This window comes from Taudactylus pleione, unplaced genomic scaffold (genome assembly GCF_031769625.1).
Source record: "Taudactylus pleione unplaced genomic scaffold, aTauple2 ptg000100l, whole genome shotgun sequence".
NCBI classification, from domain to species: Eukaryota; Metazoa; Chordata; class Amphibia; order Anura; family Myobatrachidae; genus Taudactylus; species Taudactylus pleione.
In genome coordinates, this window is record NW_028284502.1 from 7,553,857 (window position 1) to 7,568,094 (window position 14,238).

Sequence of the window (14,238 nt, forward strand, 5' to 3'; positions counted from 1 at the left end):
GGTCATGGATGAATGTGAAACTCTTTTAAACAAATATTGCAGTCTAGAGAGCAGAGGAAAGGATGAGGGAAAGTAGTAGAGAGATGGGAATAGGTTTAGAGGGATTGGAAGTAAAAGGCGAATGAGCAATTTTGGGGTGGAACGAGGAGATGAGATTGCATGGATGCCCCGGTTGGGGGAGATGTCGCTAGCAACCATGAGAAGGAGCAATGCACATAAACAAGAAATTGGAATTTGATTTGCCGGTATAAGAAAAATATTCCATGGCTGCACACTATTGCGAAGGGAGAAACATTGATGGAAAAGAGAATTAGGATGCTGGAGAAAGAAGAAGAGTTTGGATAGAATGTAAATCACATTAAATATACATGGTGGAGTCATGTGATAGACAAGGGATAAATGTGGGTTTGTTGGGGTAGTTATTGAGAGAGCGGGGTAGAACAATTGACTTGGATAGTGTAGATCATTGTAGTCAGATGTGTGCTCCAGGATGGTTGGACTCAGATGGGCCAAACAGCTGACCAGAGATGGCAACATCAATAAGAGTTGGGCTTAGTGTGTCCAACAGCTGATTAGACATGGTGGTAAGTAAATCCTTGTTTTTGTATGATTATGCCCTTCAGTGCTACAGTATCATTTACCCATGATTTCCACAGATCTCACATGCTCCATATTTGGGTGAATGCGATTATCTGGGAGGTAAAGCAAGGAGCTGAATGGTATTTGCCATCTGTATGCACTGTTTTATGTGCTAGGTGTTACAAAGGGCCAATAAGGGAGGTGCTTCCAGAATTCCAGGGGGCACAGAATATTTCTCCCTGCAAGTGACCTGATTTCTATAAGCACTCTGACCACAGTATTAAAAAATCTTCAAACACACAAAATAACACATGGAATTATCATAGCCCTGATTTCCCCCACTCTCATGATTAAGTCATTACTGAGTTTACTTTAAACCAAGCAGTATTTGTGGAGGAATATGTAAAACTTGAAATTAAAGAATGTAGTGGTTCTTAAGTAGAAATATATAGGTTGTTTTTGTTGTACAAACATGTGGATTTTCCAGAGTTTCAGTGAACAAGCAACTATAGTCACATTATCCTTTTAATTGGGTTTTCAAAAACATCAAAATATGTGTTCACTTTGAAATGTGTTGGCCAGCATTGTGGATGTGTGTTTTTTGCAGTTTGTTGATGAACTTTATTGATGTTGATGTATTTGGTGTGACTGGAACAACCTTTAGTCCATCATTATAATGTCAACATTGGAGCTGAGTGTTTAAGATCACCCAAAATCTACATGTCCATATGTAGATCAATTTGAAGTAGGAGGTATTAAACTCCCCACTGTATGAAACAAACATACATGCAAATTGTATGGCTATGTCTGCATAAAAATAAACATCATTAGTGTTTATATTGTTTTCACTTGGAATGTTTTAATTTTTTTTATTTCATATTACATATGATCTGTTACTGTTAACAATATATGTTATTTAATTAACAATTTCATGCTTTTGTGTGTTTTTTTAAGTTACTTCTATTTATACATACTAGGGTTTATCAGATACTGCAGTCAATGACAAGTGACTTAGCAACAGATTTGTTGCATAGAGACATATAGTACACTGCGGTTATGTGGCTGATTTTTCATAACTCATGTATCCTGCTCAACATATCAAGAAGCAAAATTGAGACACAACAGAAACCCTCTCACAATTCATCCAAACAACTACTGAAACCTCACCCAGATCTGTCCAAACCATGGCCAAATAAACAGAAAGCCATGCCACTTTTTAGGGTCCGTGAATCAGGACTGTCTGACGGCGATGTTTGGTAGCATTTGGGTTGGCAGTTGGTGTGACTCCCCTATTTGAATTTTCGACTGCGCTGCAGCTCCATCTCTGGGGCCACCACTGATTGGGAGGTACGCTGCTTCCACCACTTACATTAGCTGCAGTTGATTATTTTGTTCATGTTTTCCAAGTTATCATTGGTAATGTTAATTATCAGCGTGGCACATTGCATTTGATATGCACATTTATGCCCATTTTATATGCATCTTCTACACACAAAACAAGAAGCTCATATATACTATGAGGTCCATTTATCAACAAGTTTTATTATCGGCAACAAGTTTTAAAACCCATTGCATATGATACATGGTGCTCCAACCAATCATCTCCCAACTGTCATTTTTCAAACAGATGACAGTTAGGAGCTGATTGACTGGAGCACCATTACTGTACGCAACAAGTTTTAAAATTTGTTGCATATGATAAAACTCACTGATAAATGGGCCCCTCTTTTAAAACCAAAAGAATTTAACTCAATATAATTATCTACAACCATCAGACTTTATTGTTTAACGTAATTGATAAATTTGACTATGTGAGCTTGTAATAACTGGCATCTGTGAAATGCTCATGAGACCTGTGCAGGAGCATAAAAAGCATGGTTTGCCACAGATCTGCCTGATATGCCTGCAGAACGCCTGTGGTCGACTCACTGACAATATACATAGAAATTTGCCTTACAAATTAAATTAATTCATTTTGTGGGAAATCCAAACTATTTGCATACCTGTGAATCTTTATTTTACACATTTATTTTCATATTTCACAGCAGATTCCAAACACATAAAGCAACAATAGATATATGTTTTTTAAGTACAGTATATTCAGTAGTAGTTTTTGTTTAATTGTGACTATACAACTAATTTATTCCAATGAATTGGTAATAGTCTATGGCTGATAAAATGACGTGCAAAGGATCATAATATTTCTTCCCGCTACTTTATATCTTGAAACAGAGCATTTTAGCTTCCCTGCAGCATTAAAACTTCAGGCTCCATCAGTGGTGTCAAACTCGGGCCCTTCAGCATTTGTGGGACTACATATCCCAGCATTCCCTGCCACAGTTTTAACATGCCCTAATAGCAAAACTGTGGCACTGCATGCTGGGATGTGTAGTTCCATTGCAGCTGGAGGGCCCGAGTTTGACACCACTGGGCTACAACCACACAGAGGGCCTGATTCAGCTTAGGACAGAATTGCAAATTCCGTCCTTGCAAAGGAGCATTGAAATTCCGTCCTTGCAAATATGGTAATGCAGCAGTAGGCATTACACCTCCAACATGCATTACTAATCCGGGCTGCATTGTAATCTGCGGAAACATCAGCCAGCTACGTGACCAATGGGGTCGCACAAGCTGGCCACCGCAGATGAGAGAAAGAAGTCAGGAAATCTCAGACAGCCGAAGGATATCCTGGCCTCCTCCCTCCCCCCAATGGCAGCAGCACGCCTACGTTTCGGGAAGCGGATGCCTTCGCCGCCTCCTCTCAGCCCACAAATGGCAGCAGACTGTCAATCAATGACAGTCTGCTGCCAGTCTGCGCGTGGGATCACAGAACCGTTCTGCACTTGGCAAGAAGACGTCAGGCGCCTGCACAGATTCCTGACAATTCAGAATCTGCGTTCAGCAGTTCACTAGAGTGCACTGCTGAATCGGGCCCAGAGATTGATGTTGTTTAGCAACTGTACTGTATAAGGTTGGTACTGGTAGGGTATTAATGCTTCAAAATCACTCCCACCCACCTAAAAAGAAGGCATTTGGGCCATTTAGAAACAGTAAAAAGTAGTCCTGTAGTCTTGAATCAGGACTAGTTGTTCTAGTTTCTCTTCAAATTCTTTTTTTTCTCTTTAAAACCATCAAATGCATCAAAAGCAGCATTTGTCACTTGTAAGTTGTTTATTTCAACCATCAGGACACATTTCTGTAGGAATATTGTATGAAATAGAATCTGTCAGAATTCAGGAAATAGGGAGGCAATCAGTAGCAGCTCCAGAAGTGGAGCTGCAGCACGGTCCAAAATTCAAATAGGGGAGTCACACCAACTGCCAGTGAGTCCCAGCCAGTGATGTTTGGCAGAGTTTGAAATGACAGTTGGTGTGGCTCCCCTATTTGATTTTTGAACTGTGCTGCAGGCCCACCTCTGGAGCCTCCACTGGAGGCAATGTAATGTTAAACACATGCAATGGTGATAATATGTACACCATACTTTCATAACTTTGCTGTGGTGCTATAGTTTTCTTTTGTTTTTTTATTTGTCTTTTTTTTGCAAAAGATTAAAAACATCTTTAGTGTTGCTCCAAATGTGTTGTTTGTACTGGTTCTACCCATGTCACTTATTTCTATAGCTTTCCAGGTTGAAATGTAAATTATTCAGTGGGGCGATTCAATTAAGCCCACTGTTTATAGCGCCCGGAAGGAGTTCCTTGAGTTATTCAATTCAATGCGCTGTTAGGGTGACTAGAGGATTTCTTCTCGCACCCTCCTGGGGGTGCGAGGAGAGATCCAACTAAATTACCAGCCGTGAGGTTGTTTGCCGGCTTAGCGCAGTGTTAACAGCCTGCCAGCCGGCACTTTGGTCGGAGAATGCCGGCTCTTGCGACTAAACACCCAGGTTAAGTCACGATAACTGTCATTCTCAGACTTAAGTTGTAATAGTCGGACTAAATAGCATAATGAACTGAATAGCTTCTCAGCGCTATCAAGAGGGTGTTTAATTGAATTGTCCCCAATGTCAGTAAAGACAAATTAAACTTACAGTAAATATGGTTTTACATATGTGGATAAAATCAAGCGTATTACAAACATTCATCATATAATAGAGTAACTCTAAACACTTTAATAGTGAACATAACTGTAATCCTAAACTCTTGTCTTTCGATGCCATAAAAGTTTATTTTACATTTATGGCTGGAATGCACGTGGTAAGTGACCAAGTTTATTATTCTGAGTGATAGAAGAGGAACTTGCAGAAATGTGGGGTACCTTGATGGGGGCTGCAAGCTTAAATGTTTTGATCAAAATATGAACTAAAATCCCATACTTTATTATGGCAAGTGCAGATCCTCTGTGTTTTCATATATATAATTTTTTTGTTTTTTCATGACGATATTTACAATTCTGAATATTTTATTAAGTGTTTCATGAGGCTTCAATAGTGGTGCTCATTTTCTATGTTTATCTTACTCATATTTTATATATACTTTGTGGGTATTTTTCACTCTATTTTTCAATGATGATGTTTTTTTTTATTACAATTATGTGAAATCAGCTTGTCTCAAAAAAAATAAAAAAAAGATTCTTGTATAATAACAAACTTGTATCTTGGATAAGACTAGAGAGTGATATTCCAGGATCCACAGCAATCAAAGTATTTGGGCAATTGAATAAATGAAATACATCATCTGCAGTAGTCAAGGCAATAAGTTGAACCACTTGCCTGGTACCAGCAACAATTTCTTTAGTGTTTGTTATTAAGTGAAGTCACTTCTGGGGGTCTGGTCACTAGATTTTTTAAGGAACAGTTGATGTAGAGTATTAAAATAAAAATAAGTTTTATGGTTAAAGAAGATCTTTGGACATGACCAACTAGTCGAACTGCTAGTGTCCATTCTATGGGTTGCCCCATTTGGGAGATACAACCCATTTTTAGATTTTCTCTGTGTATCATAAGCTACAATGTCTTGTAAAGTTTTGAATCTATATGGTGCTTCAGGCAGGCTATTGATGAAAGATGCTAGGATAGGCCACAGTCTTCACCTGCAGTTGTTCATAAGTATACTTAAATGTCACCTGCGACTGTGGACACAAAAGTCAATTTATCTTTAACTGTTGGACACCACATATTAGATTGTCTGTCAACATGGGTAGGAGTACTGTACAAAATCTTTTTTATATACTCATGTCATTTTTTATCCCATTTCTAAATATTTTTTTTAAACAATTTCTGTATACCTGTAATATTTATGAAACGATACATTGGGACACCTATGTCATGTAATTTTTTTTCAAAATGAGTTACCAAAGCCTTTTTTTAATAGCCAAATGCTGTGTAAATTATGTAGAATTCAATTGCAATTCACATTAAATATATTAATTTATGTACAGAGCAAGTGCAATGAGCAAACCTATGTTTGTCTATAACATATGTTAGCACTCATGTTATATTAACTTTGTGGGTGATAAACAACAAATGATTGTATAAGTTGTTCTTACAACAAGCTTTGTTCCAACATCTCTGTTACTTTGTACATGTGTAAATGAAATATTGTATTATTTATTTTATATGGCATAAAAGTTAATTAATATATTGTATGTATGTAGAAACAAACACACAATGGGTATAATGATTTTTTTCTACAGAAATACTTTAGATGTATCAGACAAGCACAACAGAACACAAATACTTTTGGTAAAATATCTATGAAAAATAAATATTTAATTAAAATCATTTTATATATGCCATTTTGTATTGAATATTTTCTTTATTTTTTTTTTACTTTTGTAACTGCCAATTGCTAATAAACTGTATATAAGTAATAAAAATTACCACTGACTTATCTGCAGAAAGGTAAATATAAAATATATTTTTTTTATCTCAATTAATTCAGTGTATAGTATTGTTATTCTGATGACAATGTTTTTATATTAATAATGATAATTTAATAATAATTATTATTTTTTATTTTTTATTTTATTTATTAATTATTATTTCTTGTATTAAATACGGTTGCTCCTATGTCCAAAAGATGGCTTGTTAAAATGTAATTTTTTGACAAATCCAAACAAACCATTTCCCATCATTCATGTGGCCATTAGGGACACCACTGTCTTATTGGAACCAATGGATATATTGACTTTTGTCAGGTCTTTATGTTAGTATGAAAACATTGAACCCTGACAAAAATAAAAAGTTTGCTTTACATGAAGAGTTTTCTTTAATGACAATTTCTTAAAAAAATAAACAGAATATATACTAATTGCAAATAGAATATATTTCTTATTAAATACAAAATTTATGAATATTTTATGTGGTTATGTTTAGCTTTTTCTTGATTTCAATTTATTTTACTGGTATTCTATTGCATGAAATAACAGATGCCAGAGCAGATGTTTACAGCACTTTCATGACGCATGTTATGCCACAATATTAGAAAAAAAGATGTAACTTGACAGAGGACACATACTGTGCAATATTCAGCTTCATGTAAAGAGGCATAGTTCATCTGGACTAATGTTTATCAAGCTTACTATAAATAGCTGCATAAATATGTTTTGCACTGAGAAATACTTTGCATTTTCCTAAGAGCTCTGTGTGAAAAAAAAATACTTTACTAAGTAGTTTGGGAAAAAAACATAATAAATGTGCTGCCTTTTTTTTAATCTACATAATACTGAATTTCTGCACAGAGTATTTGTATATCATTTGTTGAGCTCTTGCAAAATAAAACATGAGTAGTCCCAAGGTAATATCAAGAATTATTTTACTTAGTTTCATGAAAATTTGACCATTGGAGGACGCTCTTCTTTTGGAGTCTATGGCTTATATTTCAACTTGCCATAAAATGGTGTTCATATATATAAATTGTAAAAGTGCAATAAAGAAATGGTTCATTGTAGAAGTACTTATGCCATATATTTTTTTCTGAACATTTAATATATTCACATAGTGAATATGTGCTATATTGAAAATAGTTTTTTATTGACATGGTAGTCATAATAATACATTGTGTTAAGTGATTTATTGTACGTACTCCATTGCTAGTTGCATTACTACACGTAAAAAAAAATCTATAAAATTTAAGAAAGTAGAAAGGGTGGTAAATTGTCTATAAATTACCTCCATATTCTATAAGAAATGAAAATAATTTACTCAAGATTATGAAAAAGAAAAGTGATGGTAAACTGTACATACAGCTGTTGGTATTTTTATACAAAGTCTGTCAGGGACAGTAATTGAGATTAATCCATAGGTGTGATTTCTTTAGCTATGTTTGATTCTTTGTGGTTAAGACACTTATTGTGGGAACAACCAATATGCAGAAAGTAGTAGATATTCACACCTAAATTAATATATAGTGTCTAATAAAGGGTTTTGTTTTTGTGAGTGTACATATATTAGTGTTTTTTGATATCATCAGGGTTACATAACTCATTGTGAGTGCTACATTTATGGATGGAAAATGTATTAGTGAATTCTAACTAAAACTATATATCAGAAATCATTTCAAACAAATAACATGTTTTTTTTTTTTAATTAAAAATGATGCATTATAAAATATAAAGTCAACCTTGATCGAGTCTTTTATATGGTCATGGAGCTTTCTGTTGACATCTAATATATTAGAATTGACAGTATGTGATACATCATTTTATGTATACAGGTAGTTCAAAATGTCTCACAATGGAAATTTACAATAAGTTTACTAGTAAAGTTAACCATGCTTAGATTTATTTATGCATTGCTAGGAGATGGACAAACATATTTAAGTTCACCAGTCAGGAAAGACGTGACATTTTCTTTTAATGTCAACTTCTGCAAAACCGATTCCACTGGCAAAACAAGCTGGTTATGTGAGGTTACATGGCCCATTGTGACATTCCAGGTGAGGCCTATTCTGGAGGGATTACTTTTTTTTTACTGGCAAGTTGCCAACATTTTTTACATATCCCATCTGAGAAAAACAAACATCAAAACAATTAAACAGTAACACATATCATTTGTTAAAACAACAGCAACAATCTTTAGAGCCTCCAACAATAAAATAAAGAGCATTATAGAGAAACAAAATCACATATGGTTTTACAGGGTAGTACAGTATATAATAATTGCAGATGTTCTATACATCTGGTACAGATAGATGTGCTCTTCATTCATGATGCCTATACATGGTCTCAGTAGGAGATGGTAGAACTATTGCATGTCTGAAATTTGCAAAGTACAGTACAGATAATTGCAGTCCTGCTTCTGAAAAGGACAGTAAGCCAGCAATCACTGAAACAACTTTTACATGATTTTCTCCTCCATATTTGAGCTTCAAATATGTATGAAACTATATTAAAATGTATTTTATTCTTTTTTTTTCAGTACATCCAGTCCATGTGAAACATTCTCTTGTACATATATATATATATATATATATATATATATATATATTTATATATATAAAATGTAGGTTCCTATAGGATTTTGACCTTTGTTTGCAGTGCTTAGTGAAAGGATAAGGTTAGAACTGTTAAAATGAAGTCTGCAGACAAGCTCAAACTCCCCACAACTTCGAACCAATCCAAGACGTTCACTGTAGTAAAAAATTGACTGCAGAGGAGTCTATAGTGCATCATTCATGGAATTCCGGAGTGGGCGGGCGCAGAGTTCTAGCAACACCTAAAACTCCCTGTAAGGCACTGGATGCTGCTGTTGGCGTCACTAAGCCTCTAGCAATCCCAGTCTCCCATGAATCAGAAGGAAAGCTGGGCTCAGCCTGGCAGTTGGGCAGATTGCAAGCTCTTATGGGTAAATCATCTGTTGACCTTTCATGATTGTTTGCCTGCTTCATGTACAAATATAGTACTTAATTGCTGTGTGAATATATTCATATGTGCAACTATTCTACGTTTGTCTGTAGACATACATATATTTTATTCATTTTATTTTTTTTCAGTGAAATACTACAAAATGATTACTTGACGTTACTATGAAATATTCCATTGACTTTGATGACGTAGGTTGCTATAATAAAGTACAATCATCTAATATTAAAGTGCTTTAATTGAAGGTATAGTGCAGACGGTAAGGGTTAAACATGGATGCAGGGAGATTATTCCAGAGACTATTCTCATAGCATTTAACGTTTAATGTGTCCATGTGTTTGCATATCTATATCTTTCTTTCTATCTATCTATCTATCTATCTATCTATCTGTATATATATATATATATATATATATATATATATATCTGTGTATATATATATATATATATATATATATACATACACTTTATATATGGATATAGAAAGATAGATAGATAGATAGATAGATAGATAGATAGATAGATAGATAGATAGATAGATAGATAGATAGATAGATATCTGAATGTGTTGTGGAACTATATAGTAATTCAGATACTGGATGTCACCACTAACAGGGGATTACAAGAGTAATGGGCTGAATCGGGTTAATGACCACTAAAGATACCCATTGTAAAGGTTCTGATTGAGAGCAGTTAAACAGAATGGGAAATTACACCTCTGTGCTGTTGTAAATTACAGGTTTCAAGCAGCACAATCACCCCCCTCTGCTGCAAATGGCTATCCACTGTAAGCGTTGTGTGTAATTTCCTCAGCTCAGCCGTCAGACAAATTGGCAGCTTGGTGATAATTCTATTACCCTGCCGGACTGGGATCTGTAACGCAATGCAGTTCATCGCAGGCTGCCAGCCACAGAGGGGTTAAATCTCCCTTTATTATTGGGAACCCTTAGCAACTGTAATAAGAATCTAGAACAAAAGGGGAGGGCAAGACCTACCGCAATCACAGTTGAGCTATTAATACTATTTTTTTTGCTAACAAAGAAAAAAAAAAGTGGTGATTTTTATCTGGCATGTAAGTGACAGTCAGATAGGTGTAGTGCAGGAGGGTAGTGGGGAGACGAGCAGGCTGTGCGCCTTTAATTGCTTTGGATTAATCAGCCTCCAGTTGTAACGTTCAGCCCTGCAGAATCGTATTTAAAGAAGCACCATCTGGGAAGGTGGGTGGGTGGCTGGGCTGGAGTTCCTTTGCTGCACGCTTGGAAATTTCATCAGATTGATCAGAAATCCCCCCTCCAGGATCTGGGAGAAAACAGGTCGATTTCAGAACAATTTGTGCTCCATCCATTCTCCAGTTAAACCAGGTTTATGCTAAGATATAACCCCCACCCACCACTCTGACTGTCATTACTGTGTTTGTCTTTGTCCTACACACACACAATCCCACCTGCCTTGTCATATACTCTGGGTTATATAAGGTGTTACAGAACTTCATTGATTTATGCCATTTTCTCATTATAAATGTATCTTTCCATCTTTAAGCATCAAGGTTTCCCCCATGTCATTTAAAGATGCTGGAAGCTAAATGATGGGCTAGAAATATATGCCTAATTGGGGAAGATGGCAAGAGATGGTGGGAGACAATGTGAGTTTGTTGTTATTATATTATGTAGTGATGAGAACAAGCAAAGATAGGAACCAGGCAGACAGTCAATGCATTAATATACTGTAGCCCATTAAAGGTTTAAGGTGGAATAGAGGGGGTGCAGGGCATAGGGTAGGGGCTTATGGCGTCTCATCATTTATTTCACTGTTTTACAATAACATAATAAAGCTGAACTGTCTTTACAACCTGCCTCTGTGTTATTACAGTCTTGCCTATGAGCACTGTGGGTGAATGGAGAATCAGTTATCTTATGCAGAATCTCTGTTATCCCATCTACACAATGTTTTATATCTCTGTGCAGGAGCAATGTCTTCTTAGCAGTTACCCATGGAGAATATTTTGGTATAGACACATATGGTTCGCCTACATCATTTGTAACATGTTAATTTCTCTGTCAGGCACTGGAGATTCCCTATATAGCAACATTAAGACTTTTTTTTATAGCTACATACAGTAGGTCTCTCCCCACCCACCCTGTGCACCCCCTTTTCTCTTCTAAATTACGTACAATTCTGACTCAGAAAGACTGGGACATATATCCAGGGCTGCATTAACCTTTGCTTGACTGATTAAGCCAGCAAATGGTTGTCAGACGCTTGCAAGAGTGTAAGTGGTTAAGGTATATCCTCTCCCTATTGAATGGTAACCCTTCCAATGCTGATGAATGTGGTACTTGGTGACTTTCAGCCTGTTTAATACAAGGAGGAGGGCACACATTAGATGCTGTCGAACACGCTCTTTAATATCTTGGGACCCAGAGGCATACCTGTGATTTTTTTTTTAAGAAAAACTGCTGACTTCCAATTCGTATTTTTAGCACCACAGCTATATTTTATTATTAGCTACATTGTTACGTACATAGATTTAAAGCAAGACTCCCATTTCCATATTTTTTTTTCTTGTTTGGCTACGTTAGCAAATAATAAAAAATAATTGATGTCCTAAGTCTGGCATTGCAAGACTCTTATTTAATGAACACACCAAGCAAACGATAAATGGTATATACTACAGGCAATTTAATTTACTCATATCATTAAAGAATGCATGCATTATGAATTGTGCAAAATAAAAGGAACATTACATTGATGCTACTTGGCATATTATAATACAGTATGTTTCAATGCACATTTTTAGGGTGGAAACCAAATCGGAGATATCTCAGACACAATCTAACCTCCTGCTTACCTTATTGAAAGCTAACATAACAATCACTGGTTACAATAGGTCCAGAGAGCCAAAGCATAGCTTTTCCTAAACTTAACACTATAGATGGTGAGCTCTGTGCTCCATCCGCTGGGAGATGTCCAAGTTCGACAAAACTTAGGTGCATCCCTTGGTGGAATAATGTCCTCAGTTTGGATGAAGCAAATGGAAGGAGATGCCATGTGAGAGAGCCTCAGAGAGCAAACAGGCAGAATCCTGAATCGGATGCACTCTCTCTCTATTCAACACTTCTCAGTCACAGCCACTGTCCAGGGTGCTGAAACGCTATCAGCTCTTTAAAGGGCTATATTTATTTTTGCTTTATTAAAACCACACTTGATAATGCTTCACACTGGTGCATACCCACGCTCTATCACGTGAATATTACCTTGCCAAATGGGTGATCACATGTTGTGTGGACCCCTATGCTCGACAAAGGAAATACCCTTCTTTCCCATAGTCACCGGTAGACTTAGGCACCGAGACACCTCTTCAAGAAGACAAAATAGCCAACTCAATCCCTGTTTTTGGCTAGGTAATCCTATCACATTGCTACAGAGATAGGGAGCTGTAATTATTTATCTTGATCGCATGCAGAAAAGCCCTTCTGTGTGCTCCCATCTGATGCTTATCAGCTGCGCTGCGTGGAAATAACAGGTACCTAGCACAGTGCTCCCAATGAAATGCAATCTCCAATCTCTAAGTTTGCAATACACAGGCTGTAATCACAGATCTAAATCATAGCATTTCAATTAAAGTTCTTAACAAGCACAATTCTGGTGGACTGGGTGTTTTTTTAATTATTATAAATGCATACATGGCTATAAGATGTAAGACATAAAAAAAGACAAACATGAATTACTTATCTCCTTGAAAGCAGCACATTAATCATTTTTAAGATGGAAAAGATAAGTATTGCTACTTACCATTGTTATATTTTGCTGTCCTGGAGATACAAGTGTCTTAAAATCCAGTCTCTCCAACAGATGCTGGAAGGTAATGTCTCTTGTTTGAAGTCATCATGTGAGGACTACTGCTTTGCTCAGTGGATCGCCCACCACTTGGTGTGACTTATGAATCTAATATCCGCAAGCTTAAACTCTCAACCACCTTGGTGACTACAGAAGACAGGAGGCAACTGGCAAGGATTTTTATGAACCTATAGCTTTATGCAATGCTCTGTCAGACGGGCACATTTTCCCCTTAGATGACAGGTGATCCTAATCAATAAGGGAGGCTATTAGGGACTGCTCAATGACTATACTATAGAACTAAACTTCTTGTCCAGACTCCAGTCTAGTAAAATATAACTGCTTCCCCAGAAGTTACTACTCATCCAGGACGTTCATCTAAATAAACTTCAGCCAAACATCACTTTTTCGTATGAAACTTGTTACACCTGGGGGTTTTGCAAGCTGATCTGAGCCTTGGGATTGTATACATGCTTGCAGGTAAGATTACATTTGTGTTTGTCAAAAGCAATATGCCATAGAGAAAGTATCATAGGGACCTGTTGCACGTCGACATCTGTGATTCTAAGGCTAGGGCACTTTAGAAAGTTTGAATTATCCCAAACTGTACAATGAAGCAACAATCGAAATGGACATACATACAGTACAATGACTTGTCACTACACATCAATGGTCAGAAGCCATTTCCTCCTGATGTTGACTCAATGAGAAGTACATTCCCCTACATGGCTGTATGGTCTGCAGTGCTAACAGTACCCGTCTGCACTTTCTACGGGCACACAAAAAGTATGATCATACTGAAGGTATTATTTGTATACAGAGTAAGTGTTGGTAATGTTTTGGCTCAGAACCCAGATGGCTGCACCATGTCACTGTCACATCAGAATCGCTCAAGACAGTTATTGCATCCATGCTCAGTGGACAACCTGTTGCTCTTCTACTGTCGTTCTATAGGTTCCCGTGTACCAGGTCCTGATAGGGCACGCTGAGAGTAGTGGTACCACATCATCAGGAAGACCA

At 36.6% G+C, this 14,238-nt stretch overlaps 1 protein-coding gene across 1 annotated transcript in view; it reads right to left on the minus strand.

Annotated features, from left to right (window-relative positions):
• Positions 1–13,301, minus strand: part of BDNF (brain derived neurotrophic factor) — a 91,630-nt gene extending 78,329 nt beyond the window's left edge. The window contains exon 1 of the mRNA XM_088470473.1: positions 13,174–13,301. Within this exon, the coding sequence (XP_088326599.1) occupies positions 13,174–13,176 (3 nt within the window). The 5' untranslated portion in view covers positions 13,177–13,301. The remainder of the gene's footprint in view (positions 1–13,173) is intronic.
• Positions 13,302–14,238: the final 937 nt, after the last annotated feature.